General features: G+C 35.7%; 1 protein-coding gene across 4 annotated transcripts in view; it reads right to left on the reverse strand.

Annotated features, from left to right (window-relative positions):
• UBR1 (ubiquitin protein ligase E3 component n-recognin 1) overlaps positions 1 to 18,287 on the reverse strand; it is a 142,816-nt gene that overhangs the window by 95,924 nt on the left and 28,605 nt on the right. For all 4 annotated transcript variants that reach the window (XM_025998562.2, XM_072738386.1, XM_025998561.2 and 1 more), the window contains one exon: positions 6,526 to 6,636. In XM_025998562.2, the coding sequence (XP_025854347.1) occupies positions 6,526 to 6,636 (111 nt within the window). The remainder of the gene's footprint in view (positions 1 to 6,525; positions 6,637 to 18,287) is intronic.

Raw genomic sequence — 18,287 nt, forward strand, 5'->3', positions numbered from 1 at the left:
GATTACTTTGTGAAGTTCCAAAAGAGTATTTAGCTGTTAATCTGGCTGGGGATACGCTGATTTTGTGGATTAACTCTAGAAATGTCAATATTATATACATTTTTTTGCAAAATTGAATCCTCCAATCCAAGAATGATGCATGATTTTTTTATTTATGCCTATCAGAGTACACTTTTTTGTTTTTTTTATTTTATTTAAATTCAGTTGCCAACACACAGTATAACACCCAGTGCTCACAGAGTATACTTTTCAAGTTTCTTATAATAGAGCTGGTAGATTTATTTTTTTTCCAAGGTATTACATCTTTTCTCATGCTATGGTGAATGAGATCTTCTTTCCTATTATATTAAAAAAAAAATCTTTATGCCCAACATGATGCTTGAACTCATGACCTCAAGATCAAGAGTCATATGCTCCACTGACAGAGCCAACCAACTACCCCTCCTCCACTATATAAATTTTTTAAAGATTATTTATTTTAGAGAGAGCACACGTGCACAAGCAGGAGGAGCAGAGGGAGAGGATGAGAGAATCTGGAGCAGACTTTGCACTGAGTGCAAAGCCCAACATGGAGCTTAATCTCATAACCCTGAGCTCATGACCTGAGCGGAAACCAAGACCTGGACACTTAACCAATGCCACTCATGTGCCCCTTCCATTACATTTTCTAAAAGCTATTATTGTTTATAAGGGCATTCAACAAATTTGGAAACTTTCTCTTTTCTCCCTTGTATGCTTAAGAACAATTTCTATGTTTTTGTTATTTATTTGGTGTTTAATACAGTGATTTTTATTTTTTTATAGAAAAACAGATCAGTGTAATAAACACAACTTTTACCTAAATTTAATAACTTATTTTTTCATACATATATTTTTTATTCAAGCATTTTAAAGTAAAAATTAGTCATATTTTACCCCTAAATAATATATATCTCTAAAAAAGAATTCTTAATTATAATACCATTATTATATCTAGTAATATTAGTAATTTTTAAATATCATCTAATGTCTTGATCATATTCAGTTTTCCTAATTCTTTCCAAAATATCTATTACATTTGGTTATTAAGTCATTTACATCTAAATGAAATCTCCCATCCCCACTTCCAGCCTTTTGTTCTTCATGACAGAAACCAGGCCATATTTCCTATAAAAACTCCTACATTCCAGTATTACCTTGCAATGTCCTACATTTTATATTTATCTTCCTTGTCGTTTTCTTTATCTTGTTCATGTCTCCCCTGTTATTTCCAAAAAGTTACACCTCAAGGTTTTAAGCTCAGGCTAAACATTTTTATCAAGTATATTTCATAAGTAGGGCCAGGTGGCTCAGTGAGCTAAGTATCTGACTCATGATTTTGGCTCAGATCATGATCTCCTGGGTCATGAGATGGAGGCCCATGACAGGCTCCATGACCTGCAGGGAATCTGCTTGAGATTCCCTTTCCCTCTGTTCCTTACCTGACCTGCACATGCATAATCTCTCTCTCAACTAAATCTTAAAAAAAAAAAAAAAAGTATTTCATAAATGAGGCTCTTACAATTTTTCAAGTTTGAGATATAATTCACATACCACACAATTTGCTCAAAATATACTATTTAATGGTTCTTAGTATTTTACAGGTATTTGCAATTACCACGTCAGTTTTAGAACAGTTTCATCACCTCAAAAAAAAAAACAAAAACAAACTCTTTAGTGATTTCTTCCTCCCTCACCCCATGTTTCCATCCCCCTAGACCTAAAGAACCACTAATCTATTCTTTTGTCCCTATAAATGTGCCTATTCTATATTTCATTTAAATGTAATCATATAATGTGATCTTTTGTAATTGGCTTCTTTTACTTAGCATAAGGTTTTCAGGGTTCCTCCAAATTGAAGCATGTTTCATTACTTCCCTTTTATAGCCAAATAGTACATTGTATCAATTTACCCACATTTGTTTATCCATTTACCAGTTGATGGACATTGGGTTTTTTCTACCTTTTGTTTTGAATACCATATTATATATGAATATCATATATTATTCTGTAATAATGCTATTTCATTATAACAATACCATGAACATTTGTGTCTAAATATTTGCTTGAACAACTGTTTTCAATTATTTTGAGTATATACCTATAAGTAGAATTGCTGGGGCATATAACAACTCTATGTCATTTGAACTGCTAGACTATTTTCCAATGTGGCTGCACCATTCTGTATTTCTACCAACAGTAGAAACTTTGTCACTAACACTTGTTATTATTTGCCTTTTTGATTACAGCCATTAGTGGATACGAAAAAGAATGTCATGATTTTGATTTGCATTCCTCTAATGAATAATGACGCTGGGCATCTTTTCATGTGCTTATTGGCTATGTGTGTGTATATATACTCTTTGAAGAAATGACTATTTGCCTGTTTTAAAAATTGGGTTGTCTTTATATTATGGAGTTTTAAGAGCTCTTTATCAGTTCTAAATACAAGTTCCCCTTATCAGATAATATGATTTGCAAATATATTTCTCCCATTCTACAGGCTTTTCATTTTCTTGACAGTGTCCTTTGATAAAGTGTAATCATCTTTTTTTTTCTTTTATTACTCAGGCTTTTGCTGACATATCTATCAATCCACTGCCAAATACGAGGTAATGAAGATCTATCTCTATGTTTTCCTCTAAGAATTTTACAGTTTTAGCTCTCATATTTAGGTCTTTGATCCATTTTGAGTTACTTTTCAGGTATTATGTGAGCTAGGGATCCAGACTCATTCTTTTGCATATGGATATCCAGTTGTGCTGTTACCATTTGATAAAAACATATTTTCCTAGTGAACACCTTTCATATTCTAGTTGAAAAACAGTTGACCACAAACATGTGAGTTTATTTTGGGGCTCTCAAATCTATTCTCATAATTTCTATGTTTATCATTATGTTATACCACACTGTCTTGATTACTGCTGCTTTGTAGTAGGTTTTGAAATAGGGAAGTGTGAGTTCTCCAAATTTTTCCTTGAAAAAGGCTATTCTGGGTCCTGTATAATTCCATATAAATTTTAAAGTAAGCTTGTCAATTACTAAAACAGAGAAAAAAATTCCCAGTTGGAATTCTGATAGGAATTATGTTGAATCTGCAGATCAACTTGGGGAGTATAACCTGTGATATTGCAATTTATAGGAAGAAATATATTTGGTCTTCACCATTTCTGGTATAGAGCTCCTAAAACGCTTGGAATTTCCAAAGTGATAAGAGGAATTTTTAAAGTCTTCCTTTCATTACATTAATGAAGTGACTTTTAGCACCTAAGGAGGGGGCTGGTTGCCAGGAGAATCAAAGAATACAATCAGAAGGTTGGAACTTCAACTCCTACATCCCTGATATCTAGAGAGGAAAGAGGGGCTAAAGGTTGAATCAATCACTAATGACCAACGATTTAATCAATCATGTGTTTATGTCATAAAACACCCATAAACCCCCCCAAAAAAGACAGGATTTGGAAACTCTCTGGGTTGGCGAACACACAGAGATTTGGGGGAAGTGGCAAACTTAGAGTGCATGGAAGATCCACAGCCCATCCCCAAATATCTTGCCCTATGCATCTCTTCCATATGGCTGTTTCTAAATTATAGCCTTTTATAAAACAGGCAATCTAGTAAGAAAACTGATTTCCTTAGTTCTATTAGCTGCTCTAGCAAATTAATGGAATCAAAAGAGAGGGTTATAGGAATCTCTGATTTATAGCTAGTTGGTCAGAAGCAGAAGCAAAGAGAATAACCTAGACTTCCAACTGGCACCTGAAGTGGGAGCAGTCTTGTGGGACTGCAACCTTAACCTGTGGGACGTGATGCTACTGCCAGGCAGAGAGTAGAGTTAAATTTGTGGGACATCTGGTTCAGTATCAACAGAGAACAGAGTTTAATTGTTTGGTAGTGTTGGGAAAAAAACACCCAATGGACTGCCACATTAACAATTTTAAGTCTTCTAAATACATATGATATCATTCATGTGTGGAATTTAAGAAACAAAACAATCGAGCAAAGGGAAATGAGAGAGAGAGGCAAACCAAGACACAGATGCTTAACTATAGAAAACAAACTGATGGTTACCAAAGAGGAAGTGAGTGGAGGAATGAATGAAATAGGTGATGGGGAAAAAAAAAAAAAAAGAAATAGGTGATGGGGATTAAGGAGTGCACTTGTCATGATGAGCATAGGGTAATGTATGGAATTGCTGAATCACTATACTATATACCTGAAACTAATATTACACTGTATGTTAACTAACTAGAATTAAAATAAAAACTTAAAAAAAGGAGAGATGCTTTTCCATTTATTGAAATCTTCCTTAATTTCTTTCAAGAGTGTTCAAAAGTTTTCAGAATATAAATTTTATACTGCTTTTGTTAATTTACTTCTAAATATTTTATTTTCTTTGATACTATACTGGATGTGGACTTTTTTCTCAATTTCTTCTTCAGATTTTCATTATTGATATAGAAAATATAAAAACTACAAGTGATTTCTGTATAATTATCTTGTAACTTATATTCTTGCTGAACTTCTAAGTTCTAATAATTTTTTTTGCGGATTCCTTAAAATTTCCCATATACAAAGTCCTGTCATCTGCAAATACATCTAGTTTTACTTTTTCCCTTCCAATCTGGATGCCTTTTATTTCTTTTCTTCCATTACTAATTGCCCTAGCCAGAACCTCCAATACAGGCAGATGTGACAAGAGCAGAATCCGTTTTGTTCCTGATCCCAGGAGAAAAGTGTATTATACACACACACACACACACACACACACACACACACACACACACACCCCTGTGAGTTTTTCACAGCTGCCCTCTATCAGGATTGAGGAAGTTTCCTTTTATTATAAGTTTAAGTCCTTTTATGATGAAAGTGTGATGGATTTAGTCAAATGCTTTTGCTACCTTTATTAAAATAATCATGTGGTTTTGGTTTTATTCTGTTTATATGGTATACTACCATATAAAAAACTGATTTTTTTCATTTTTCATAAAATTGTATTTATTTTTTCCCCCAATATTTCACATTTTAAAATTTTAGTTAACATATAGTATTATATTAGTTTCAGGAGTAGAATTTAGCGATTCATCACTTACATATAATACCCAGTGCTCATCACAAGTGCCCTCCTTAATACCCATCACCCATTTAGTCCCTCCTCCCTCCAGCAACCTCAGTTTGTTCTTTATAGTTAAGAGCCTCTTATGGTTTGTCTCTTTTTTTCCCCCCTTTCCTTTACGTTCGTCTGTTTCTTAAATTTCACATATGAGTGAAATCATAAAAATATGGAACACAACAATTTTTTGTCATCATTGTACTAATCTTCCCTATATCGTTCCAATTTTATTTTATTTTATTTTTTCGTTCCGATTTTAGCATATGTGCTGCCTTGTGGGCTAATTTTTAGATGTTAACCTATGTACTTTATTTTACATCCTGTGACGAGGCTCATTATGCCATATCCCCCACTATTTGTAATGATGCTAATACTAATGACCAGTTTTAGGAGATAACAGTATGATGCCTCCATTATAAAGTTTCAGTTTTTTCTTTTATGCCTAGCAAGTAATCTATGAGATGACAATTTAGAACTATGTGAATATTGTTCTTTATCAACTCATGTCTTAATGGGTTTACCATCCATTAATGAATCTTGTCTGAATCAAATATTTCCTCAAGGTTTGCAAAATGTTATTCTAATCCTATTATCCTTCCTGCATTAGCTAGCTAGTATTCACCTAGAAAGAAAAGCTTTACCTCATAAACTGGAAATGCTTGTTTACCATGAAATACAATTCCTATTAAAAAGGCAGAATGGGGCACCTGGGTGACTCAGTTGGTTAAGCATCTGACTTCTCTGTGGGTCTATAGTTCTTTCCCATTTTCCTTCCTAACTGCCTATATCTGGGCTTACTCACTTTTCTTGATTAGGATGTATATCAGATAACCAATTTATTGACTATTTTTTCTTTAAGAAAAGCAATTATTGAAGTTATGTGTCAACTCTACTGTTCCATTTGCTCTTTTAGGTTTACATATTGTTTACTCTTACTTATCAAATTGATTACGTAACAAATAGAACAAAGAAATTCACTCTTTCTTTGAATACAGAGTGGAATAAAACTCCTTACACTTAAATACTGAAACACAAAAATCAGGATTCTTAATGGAATTGAGGTTTTTTCTTTAAAGATTTGTTTATTTATTATGATAGACACACACACACACACACAGAGAGAGAGAGAGAGAGAGAGAGAGAGAGAGAGAGAGAGAGAGAGGCAGAGACACAGGAGGAGGGAGAAGCGGGCTCCATGCTGGGAGCCCAATGTGGGACTCGATCCTGGGACTCCAGGATCACGCCCTGGGCCAAAGGCAGACACTAAACCGCTGGGCCACCCAGGGATCCCCAATGGAATTGACTTTAACCTATACATACAACATTTCTTTCTATCTAACTACATCAAGCAAAAAATAATTAACAACAACAACAAAAAATAATGTTCTTACCTCTTTTGTAGTATCTGCTCTTCCAGGTTCATGACTTACACAAAAAGGGCCAGTTTTCCATGCCTCTGTGTCTCCACAGTCACAGAATCCCCCTCCAGTAGATGTATGCATCTGAGAGATGAAAACAGAGTTTTGTCTTGAGTTTGAAACATATTACAAAGCAAGTAAGGATGAGATGATTCAAACAATAAACGTTCCCCAATATTTAAACTTTAACTTCCATTAATGAGATAGATACCAAATAAACCAAAAACCATTTTAGTTAACCAAAATAAATAAAAATCTGAATACTTAATCACAACAGAAATGAGCCTTCAAAGTTGATAAAATTTTTAAACAAACATGCTTTGAGAGACCTAATACTTTTTTAAAAATTTTATTTATTTATTCATGAGAGACACACATAGAGAGAGAGAGGCAGAGACACAGGCAGAGGGAGAAGCAGGCTCCATGCAGGGAGCCTGATGTGGGACCCGATCCTGGGACTCCAGGATCACGCCCTGGGCTGAAGGCAGTTCTAAACTGCTGGGCCACCAGGGCTGCCCCCGAAACACATAATTTTTAAATAATAGTTTTTAAACTGCATACTAATGGAGAACAGACTGTGAAGTGGGGGGAAAAAAAACCCCACTATGCGGCACCTAGAATGCTTGATTAATGAGACTTTTCTGCTTAAACACACTTCTAAAAATCATTAAAACAATACTTACATAGTTAAGAAATGTTTATTGTATTTATGTGCTTGATGTTCCACTGCAACTAAAATTATTTACAACACTTTTCCTTTCAAGAGTCCTACGAGCAGCCCAGGTGGCTCAGCGGTTTAGCACCTGCCTTCGGCCCGGGGCATGATCCTGGAGACCCGGGATCGAGTCCCCTGTCAGGCTCCCTGCATGGAGCCTGGTTCTCCCTCTGCCTGTGTCTCTACCCACCCCCCTCATTCTCATGAATAAATAAATAAATAATCTTAAAAAAAAAAATTACACAGAAGAGGACTGTTCTGACAAAGGAGAGCACTTTTGGACCCTGTCCATGAAATAAAAAAGAAGTAGACCATATCTATACAAAACTATTACTGAAAAAGAAAGGCAAAAGATGCAGTAAGAGCTAAAACTGTAAAAAAAAAAAAAAAAAAAGAGCTAAAACTGTAATATAATGCTCCAAACTTAATTACGTAGCCTCAAACAAGTACATGGGAGATATGAAAGCCTTTAATCAGATTAAAGTACCTTTAATTAAAATAAACTAAGAGCAGAAGTGGACAAAAAAGGAGTAAATGAGGCTTGACCGAACTCAGGGGAAAAGAAAACTAGAAGATCCTATCAAATGAATTCTAAATGACAAGGTGCCTAAGACAATAGATTCAAATGAAAAATTAATAAATAGCATTGAAACAAGCAGGAAAATAATCAAGAAATGAAAATGTGATAATTGAAGAAATAGAGGGTCAGAGAAAAAGCGATTGTAACAGAAATAGTCATAATTGGAGTCACCAAAGAAAATCTAAATAGAGCTGATATTTAAAACTGTAATCTAAGGAAACTTCCTTAAAAAAAAAAAAAAAAAAAAAAAAAGAGGACCTGAATCTACACACTGAAAACATCCATGAGTAACTAAAACTCACCCTGTATGATCAACTCTGAAGTATATCCTACTACAACTGTTAGACTTTAAAGATAAATGTCCTGATGCTTTCTGGCAAAAAGATGAAATATTATCTAGTATCAGACTTTTCAGTAACAACATATAAAACAACAGCAGAGCTACATTTTCAAGGAAAGAAAATGCAAATCAAAGACACTACCTCTAAATAAGCTATAAAACTACAATTTTGAACATGTCAGAACTTAAGGAATACTGCATACACAAGCCCTTCCTGGGGAATCTACTTGAACAGAGATCAGCAAACTTTATATTTATAGTTTTATGTATAAAGGAATAGACAGTGGGGCACCCAGGTGGCTCAGTCAGTTAAGTGTCCAACTCTTGATCTCAGCTCAGGTTTTGAACTCAGGGTCATGAGTTAAAGCCCTATGTAAGGCTCCATGCTGAGTGAGGAGCCTACTTAAAAAAAAAAAAAAAAGGGATCCCTGGGTGGCGCAGCGGTTTGGCGCCTGCCTTTGGCCCAGGGCGCGATCCTGGAGACCCGGAATCGAATCCCACATCAGGCTCCCGGTGCATGGAGCCTGCTTCTCCCTCTGCCTGTGTCTCTGCGTCTCTCTCTCTCTCTCTCTCTGTGACTATCATAAATAAATAAAAATTAAAAAAAAAAAAAAAAGAAGAAAAAAAAAAAAGGAACAGATAGTAAATATGTTAGGCTTTTCAGGTCATACAATCTTTGTTAATTATTCAAGTCTGCTGTAATGCAGAAACAGCCATAGACAATAAATAAATAAATAAATGAACATGGATGGGTCTGTTCCAATAAAAGTTGATTTATGGGCACTAGTATTTTAATTTTATATAACTTCCATGAAATGGGAATTTTAATTTCACATAATTTTCATGTATCATAAATTATTCTTCTTCTTTCCCTAACCATCTAGAAATGTAAAAAACATACTTAGCTTGCAGGCTATACAAAAACAAGCAGTGAATCAGAATTGACTCACAAACTAGTTCAACAACTCCTAGAGGATGAACTTCATCTGACCAAGAAGTGGCTAGGAAGACCTCAGAAAAAGGACAGATGGTGAACATTTTATATATTTAATTGCACAGTTAAGAGCAAATCAAAAGTAATGACGTGGATGAAGAATATAAACATATGATCTCACAATCAGAAGGGCTCCAAAAAGAATTACGACAAGGGAAAGAGAAAGTCACATAAGATTATAACTATTATATAGGTAATAAAAGGAAGTCAAAGATACCATTAAAACTGACAGATTAGGGGCACCTGGATGGCTTAGTCAGTTAAGTTCTGACTTCTGCTCATATGATACAGGGGTCCTGGGATTGGCCCTGTGTCAGGCTTCCTGCTCAGTGGGGAGTCTGCTTGTCTCTCTCCGTCTCTCTTTGCCCCTCCCCTGCTCATGCTTGTGTATGTGTGTGTGTGTGTGTGTGTGTGCGCGCGTGCATGCACGCACCCTCCTCTCTTTCTCAAATAAATACATTTAAAAAAACCTGACTAGATAATAAAAAGCTAAGTAAAGGGATAAAAAGGAACTAAAGGCACCATAAAAATTACTAATCCAGAGGTAACCACTAGTACCAAAAGAAAAGAACCAAAAGAAATAATATACAAGGCAATTTTTATACCTTCATATATACAGCATACTGAATAACTCTGAACTCATCCATGATTACTAAAATGTAGCTGTACCAAAAGTAAAAACATAATCTTAGGATAGGGAATGGCATGGAAGCAAGGCACAAAATCTAAAAGCATTTTAAAAATCTGGTAAATTTAACATACATAGTTAAAATGTCAAGACAAATGATAGCATAAATCAGGGTAAAAGGCAGAAAACAGATCTTAAAAAGCAAACATATACTTATTTATGATTCAGCATCCTACTTCTAGGTTACCCAAGACAAATGAAAACATATGCCCACACAAAGACTTGTACATGAATGTTTAAAGAAGCTTTATTTGAAAGCTGGAAACAACTCAAACGTGCACCGACTGATGAAAAGATTATGTAGTACATCCATATAATGGCATATTATTCAGCAGTAAAAAGGAACTAACCGCTGATACATGAGAGGATCTCAAAGGCCTTATGCCAAGTGAAAAAAGTCAGATAGGAAACATTATACACTATATGATTGCATTTATATGATGTTCTGAAAAGGCAAAACTATAGGTACAGAAAACACTTCAGTGACTGCCAAGAGCTGGAGGTATGGAGGCAAGATGATTGAATGCAAAAGGGAATTTGGGGGATGAGCAAAATCTTGTATCTTGATTGTGGTGGTGGTTACTAAATTATATGTTTATGAAAAATCATTGAACTATACGCTTTAAGTGTAGATCTTATTTTATATAAATTATATCTCAATAAATCTCACTCAAGGGGATCCCTGGGTGGCGCAGCGGTTTAGCGCCTGCCTTTGGCCCAGGGCACGATTCTGGAGACCCAGGATCGAGTCCCACGTCGGGCTCCCGGTGCATGGAGCCTGCTTCTCCCTCTGCCTATGTCTCTGCCTCTCTCTCTCTCTGTGTGACTATCATAAATAAATACAAATTTAAAAAATAAATATATAAATAAATCTCACTCAAAAACAAAAGTTTTTAAAAGACAAAGTTTTTGTAAAGTATGTAACAGCAGTAAGTAAAAAGAAAAATTAGTAAAGAAAAGCAATACACAGATGACATTAAACATATAATTAAAATATGAAAATATGTTAGTACTACAAACAGAAATGCAAATTAAAATAATGGCATGCTTCAATAATCTGAAATCTAACAGATGGCAAAAAGGAATAAAAAACTTATTAAATAAAGATTGGGGACAGTTGTGGATAAAGAACATTTTCATGTTCTTTTACTGAGAATGTAAGCTGACAGTAATTTAAGAAATACATTTGGCAAAAATCTAACAAAATTTTAAATGCATATACCCTTCAATCCAGAAAATCTACCTCAAAAAATCTAGCCTCAAGCCTTCTTGAATACACACACACACACACACACACACACACACACACTGGTTTATATCAAAACAAAGGTATATATGTATATTTCAGTATTTGTTGATTAGTGAAAAACTGGAAAAACAAAGTTGTCTAGAAAAAGGAGAGAGTTAAATACATGATGATATAATCCTACAAAGGAATACACGCAGCAATTAAATAAGGTAGGAGAGTTGTTATATGTATCAACATAGAATTATCCCCATGACATACTATTAGGTTGAAAACAAATTGCAAGATGGATATACAGTAAGATCTCATTTATATACACACTCCTCTTAAATATACAAATGCGTGTGCATGTTTGTAAATACATAAAGATTTGTAAAGATGTACATACATTAAATTGTATTTAGTTTAACAAAGAAAGTACAATGGGACAGAATGGCAACTACAATTTTTATTTATATTTTTCTGTATTGTTTGAATTTTTTAAAAATAAGTTTTGTTGTATTGCCTGGGTTAATAAAATATGCACTTTTTAATGCTGTTGTGTTCAAAGACAATATAAGAACATAAATCTCATCATGTAGGATTACATCAGGCTGATGTTAAAATCGACCCTCATGGTTATTTTTATAATTAAATGTTAGTTATCAGCTCTATCTATGATCTAGTCCTTTTGATCCTATACTTCATTTCAAGAAATGTTTGTTGAAAGCCTCTATGCCCCAAGTACTATGAAAGACATAGGAGAAAGTACCTGGGCCTTGTCCTGGAGAGTGTACAGTCAGATGAGGATGAAGGACACACAGATAAATATAATTGCAATTAGTAAATGAAGGTAGAGACACACACAGGAAAGGGAGAGAAAGAAAGACGACTGGAGAGGGCTTTTTTCTTCCCCAGATTTATTCTAATTGATTCTGGAATAATCAATAAAAGGATACCAAGGTTAGAAGCTGGCCTGGTTTTAGTATCAGTTTCCAAGATACAAGAAGACTCTCGTTAGGGTCTGTTTGATCAAAGCTACATTATTGTGATCGTGACATCCTAGAATTTAATCTATTTATCAAATCAGTGACCTTGGTCCTGTCAGCAAGGATGATGGCAATATAAACCGCCTTGTCCCTATTATCCAGGAAGATGGCAAAATAGCAATGCAAGGGTATTTCATATTCATCATTCCAGAATTAGCAACGGGAAATGTTAGATCAATCAAGAAAATGCTTTCCAATAGAGTGGGGGGGAAATTTTTTTAAGTTGGGTTTAGTTTGAACGGTTTTAGTTTAAAAGGCTTCTGTTTAAATGTTTCTGCAAGTTCTGCAGGTTTCTATACCACTACTTGTACATTTGGTATAATTCTTTCCTAAAGCAATTTGGCAAAATGTACCAAGAACCACTAAAATTCATTTTTAAAAAATTAACAGACCTTGTTTTTTAAAAGTTTTAGGTTTAAAGAAAAATTAAGCAGAAAATACCAAGTTTCCATATACCCTTTTCCCCATCCACTTTCCCCTATGATTGATATCTTGCATTACAATGATACATTTGTTGCAAGTGAGGAGTCAATGTTAATACATGATTTTTTGAAACGGTATCATTAACCAAAGTCCAAGATTTACACTAGGGGTCTCTGTGTTGTACACTTTTTTGGAGTCTAACAAATTACTAATGACACGTATATACCACTACAGTACTATACAGAATCTAGTTTTACTACCCTAAATATCTCTTGTGCTCACCTAGTCATTTCTTCATCTCTCCCACCACCAGTCCCCAGACCCCAAACTTTATAGTCTCCACAGCATAGCCTTTCCCAGAATGTGATACAGCTAGACTCACACAGTATGTAGCCTTTCACAGTACCTTCTTTCAATTTGTAATATGCACTTATGAGCCATCTCTTTTAGTAGCTCATTTCTGAATGAGTTTTATCACTGAAAACTATTCCATTGTACCGATATACCATAGTTGGTTTATATATTCCTCTAATGATGGACATCTTGGTTGCTTCCAAGTTTTGGCAAATATGAATAAAGCTGCTATAAACATTCTTGTGCAGCTTTGTGTGTGGAAATAAGTTTTCAGTTTATTTGTGTAAATATTAAGGAACACAACTGCTGGATCATATGGTTGCAGAATGTTTACTTCTTCAAGAAACTGCCAAAATGTCTTCCAAAGTAGCTAGACTGGGGATCCCTGGGTGGCTCAATGGTTTAGCGCCTGCCTTCAGCCCAGGGCATGATCCTGGAGTCCCGGGATCAAGTCCACATTGGACTCCTTGCATGGAGCCTCCTTCTCCTTCTGTCTGTGTCTCTGCCTGTCTCTCTCTGCGCCTCTCATGAATAAATAAATTAAATCTTCAAAAAAAAAAAAAGTAGCTGCACCATTTTTTTGCATTTCCCCCAGCAATGAATGAGCTCCTGTTGGTCCTATCTTTATTAGCATCTGGTGTTGTCAGTGTTTTGGATTTTGGCCATTCTAATAGGTGCATAGGGGTACTTCATCCTTGTTTTAATTTAATAACAGAAGAGTTGGACATTTTTCATGTACTTATTGGCCACTTACATTATCTTTTTTTAAATTTCCACCTACATATCTTTTTAGTGAAGTCTGTTTCAGATATTTCACCCATTTTTTAACTGGGTTGTTCATTTTCCTACTGTTTAGTTTTAAGAGTACTTTGTACATTTGGGATACCAGTCCTTTATCACATACATGTATTACAAAGATTTTCCCCTAGTCTGTAGCTTGTCTTTTTATTTCCTGAAATGTCCATTTTTTAATCTAATAATTCCACTTCTGAGAACCTATCCTAAGGGAATAGTCCTACATGTAGAAAAGTGATTTGCACATAAACATGTTTATAGCAAGATGGTCAGCTGGTTAAGCATCTGACTCTTGATTTCGGTTCAGTCATGATCTGAGGATGGTGAGTTGAAGCCCTGGGATGGACTCCATGCTCAGTGTGGAGTCTGCTTCAGATTCTCCCCATCTCCCTCTTGCCCCTCTCCCTGCTTGCTCATGCATGCTCTCTTTCAAAATAGATAAATCTTTAAAAAAAAAAAAAGATGTTTATAGCAACACTGCTGACCATAAAAAAACACAACTGAATCCTAATTACATTCCCCAATAATAGGTAAATAGTTAAAGTATGGCTAAAGATTATATACAGAATGTTTTAAAAGAAACACCAAAAATTGAAAGCATTTTACATATTCTGTTTTTCCATATAAAAGTATACCATGAGAATTTTTTCTTTCACAACTTTATAAACTTCATTTGAAAACATTTATTTCTAATTAAAGGGGATGATAGTATGAATATAGGCATACCTGAGAGATAGGACAGGTTCAGTTTCAGACCATGAAATGTAGCAAATAGCCTAATAAAGTGAGTCTAATGACTTTTTTGGTTTTTCAGTACATAAAAAGGTTACATTTACACAACACTATAGTCTATTAAGTATCTAAATTATTAAGTGCCATTATGTCTAGAAAATGATGTATATACCTTAATTTAAAAATACTTTACTGTTAAAAATGCTAACCGTGATGGTGCCTGGTTGGCTTAGTTAAGCATCTGCCTTCAGCTCTGGTCATGATCTCAGGGTCCTGGGATAGTCAGGTTCCCTGCTCAGTGGGGCGTCTGTTTCTCCTTCTGCCTCTGTCTCTCCCCTGCTCGTGCTCTTTTTCTCTCTCTTAAATAAATCTTAAACAAAAAACAAACAAAAAAGCTAACCATCATCTAAGGTTTCAGTCATAACCCTGGTGGAGGGTCTTCCCTTGCTCTTGAGAGCAAGAAAATAACAAAGTTGAAATTTTGAACTATTTGTTCTGCTCTGTGTGTGCCTTCATGATTTCTTGGTTCTCTGAAGTTTATCCCTTAAGAAAACCTATAGTTGGTTAAATAGGGTCTTAGGATCTAACAAAGAAAGTGGTGACAATAGTTGATAACACCGTTATCTGTGCCATATTTCAGTAATTCTCACAATAGTTCAGGCTTTTTCATTATCATATTTGTTATGGTGATCAGTGATCTTTGATATTACTATTGTAATTGTTCTGGGCTGTCACAAACTGCACCCATATAGGATGACAAATTTAATTGATAAAGGTTGTGTCCTGACTGCTCCACTGACTGGCCGTTCCTCTATCTTTTTCATTCTCCTCAGGCCTCCCTATTTCCTGAGACTCAAATGTATTGTAATTATGCCAGTTAATAACTCTGCAATGGCCTTTAAGTATTCAAGGGAAAGGAAGAGTCACACATCTCTCACTTTAAATCAAAAGCTAGGAATGAGGGATCCCTGGGTGGCGCAGCGGTTTGGCGCCTGCCTTTGGCCCAGGGCGCGATCCTGGAGACCCGGGATCGAATCCCACGTCGGGCTCCCAGGGCATGGAGCCTGCTTCTCCCTCTGCCTGTGTCTCTGCCTCTCTCTCTCTCTCTGTGACTATCATAAATAAATAAAAATCAAAAAAAAATTATAAAAAAAAAAAGCTAGGAATGATTATGGTGAAAGCTGAGTTGGGCTGAAAGCCAGACCCCTTGTGTCAGTTAGCGTGCAAAGGAAAGTTCTTGAGAGAAATTAAAACTGCTACTCCAGTGAACACATGAACGATTAGGAAGCAAAATACCATTATTGGTGATATGGAAAAAGTCTGAGTGGTCTGGATAGAAGATCAGATCAACTACAACATTCTCTTAAGCCAAAATCTAATCCAGAGCAAGGCTATAACCCTCTTATAATTCTGTAAAGACTGAGAGAAGTGAGGAAACTACTGAAGAAATGTTTGAAGCTGGCAGAAGTTGGTTCATGAGATTTAAAGAAAGAAGCCATCTCTATAACATAAAGTGCAAGGTGAAGCAATAAGTGCTAATGTAGACACTGCAGCAAGTTATCCAGAAGATCTAGATAAGTTCATTAATGAAGGTGGCTCAACAACGGTTCTTCAGTGTAGGCAAAGCAGCCTTGTATTGGAAGAAGATGCCATCTAGGACTTTAATAGCCAGAGAGAAGTCATTGCCTGGCTTTAAAGATTCAAAAGAGAATTCTACCACTGAAGACAGAATATGGAAGACTCCTAACTCTGGGAAACGAACTAGGGGTGGTGGAAGGGGAGGTGGGCGGGGGGTGGGGGTGACTGGGTGGCGGGCACTAAGGTGGGCACTTGACGGGATGAGCACTGGGTGTTATTCTGTATGTTGGCAAATTGAACACCAATAAAAAATAAATTTATTATAAAAAAATAAAGATTCAAAAGATATGCTGACTTTTTTGTTACAGGCTATTGCAACTGATGGCTTGAAGTTGAAGCCATCATTTACGTTTCTGAAAATCCCGGGGCGCTTAAGAATTAGGTAAAACCTAGTTTGCCTGTGCTCTATAAATGGAACAACAAAGCCTAGTTGACAACATTTCTGTTTACAACATGGTTTACTAAATATTTTAAGTCCACTGTTGAGACCTACTGCTTAGTAAAAAAGATCGTTTTCCAAGTATGACTACTCATTGACAGTGCATCTGGTTACCCACAAGCTCTGATGGAGATGTACAAAAAGATGAATGTTGTTCTGATGCTAACATAGCATCCATTCTGCAGCCCATGGATCAAGGGGTCATTTCAACTTTCAAGTCTTATTATTTAAGAAATACATGTCATAAAACTGCAGCTACTATTAGATAGTGATTCCTCTGATGGGTCTGGGCAAAGTAAATTGAAAAGTTCATGGAAAGGATTCGTCGATTTTAGATGCTATTAAGAACATTCATGATTCATGCGAAGAAGCAAAAAACATGAATAGGAATTTGGGAGAGGTTGATTCCAACCCTCATGGATGACTTTGAGGGGTTCATGACTTAAAGGACTTCAGTGGAGGAAAATAATTGCAGTTGTGTTGGGAATAAATAGCAAGAGAACTAGAATGAGAAGTGGAGCCTGAAGATATGACTGAATTGCAATCTCATGATAAAACTGTAATGGATGAGGAGTTGCTTTTGATAGATGAGCAGAGAAAGAAGTTTCTTGAGACAGAATTTACTCCTGGTGAAGATTGTTGAAATGATATCAAAAGATTTAGAATATTACATAAACATAATTGATAAATTAGTGGCTGGGCTTGAGAAGATTTACTTCAATTTTGGAAGAAGGTCTAGTGTGCTATCAAAAACATTGCATAGAAAAGAGGAATTGTTCATGAAAGAGTCAGTCAGTGTGGTATACTTCATTGTTGTCTTATTTTAAGAAGAGCCACCTCTTCTTCAGTAACCACCATCCTGATCAGTCAGCAGCCATCTACATCAAGGGAAGAATTATAAGAGGGTTATAGCCTTGCTCTGGATTAGATTTTGGCTTAAGAGAATGTTGTAGTTGATCTGATCTTCTATCCAGACCACTCAGACTTTTTCCATATCACCAATAATGGTATTTTGCTTCCTAATCGTTCATGTGTTCACTGGAGTAGCAGTTTTAATTTCTCTCAAGAACTTTCCTTTGCACGCTAACTGACACAAGGGGTCTGGCTTTCAGCCCAACTCAGCTTTCACCATAATCATTCCTAGCTTTTGATTTAAAGTGAGAGATGTGTGACTCTTCCTTTCCCTTGAATACTTAAAGGCCATTGCAGAGTTATTAACTGGCATAATTACAATACATTTGAGTCTCAGGAAATAGGGAGGCCTGAGGAGAATGAAAAAGATAGAGGAACGGCCAGTCAGTGGAGCAGTCAGGACACAACCTTTATCAATTAAATTTGTCATCCTATATGGGTGCAGTTTGTGACAGCCCAGAACAATTACAATAGTAATATCAAAGATCACTGATCACCATAACAAATATGATAATGAAAAAGCCTGAACTATTGTGAGAATTACTGAAATATGGCACAGATACGGTGTTATCAACTATTGTCACCACTTTCTTTGTTAGATCCTAAGACCCTATTTAACCAACTATAGGTTTTCTTAAGGGATAAACTTCAGAGAACCAAGAAATCATGAAGGCACACACAGAGCAGAACAAATAGTTCAAAATTTCAACTTTGTTATTTTCTTGCTCTTCTGCCATTAAAGGCTTTTCTTGATCCTGTCTTCTTCACACAGAGTCCAATCTTCAGTCTGTTCCCTGTCATTACTCTTCTTCCTCTTCTCTGGAGCAACATATATCCCTTCTTATCTCTTC

Source organism: Vulpes vulpes, chromosome 15 (assembly GCF_048418805.1).
Source record: "Vulpes vulpes isolate BD-2025 chromosome 15, VulVul3, whole genome shotgun sequence".
NCBI classification, from domain to species: domain Eukaryota; kingdom Metazoa; phylum Chordata; class Mammalia; order Carnivora; family Canidae; genus Vulpes; species Vulpes vulpes.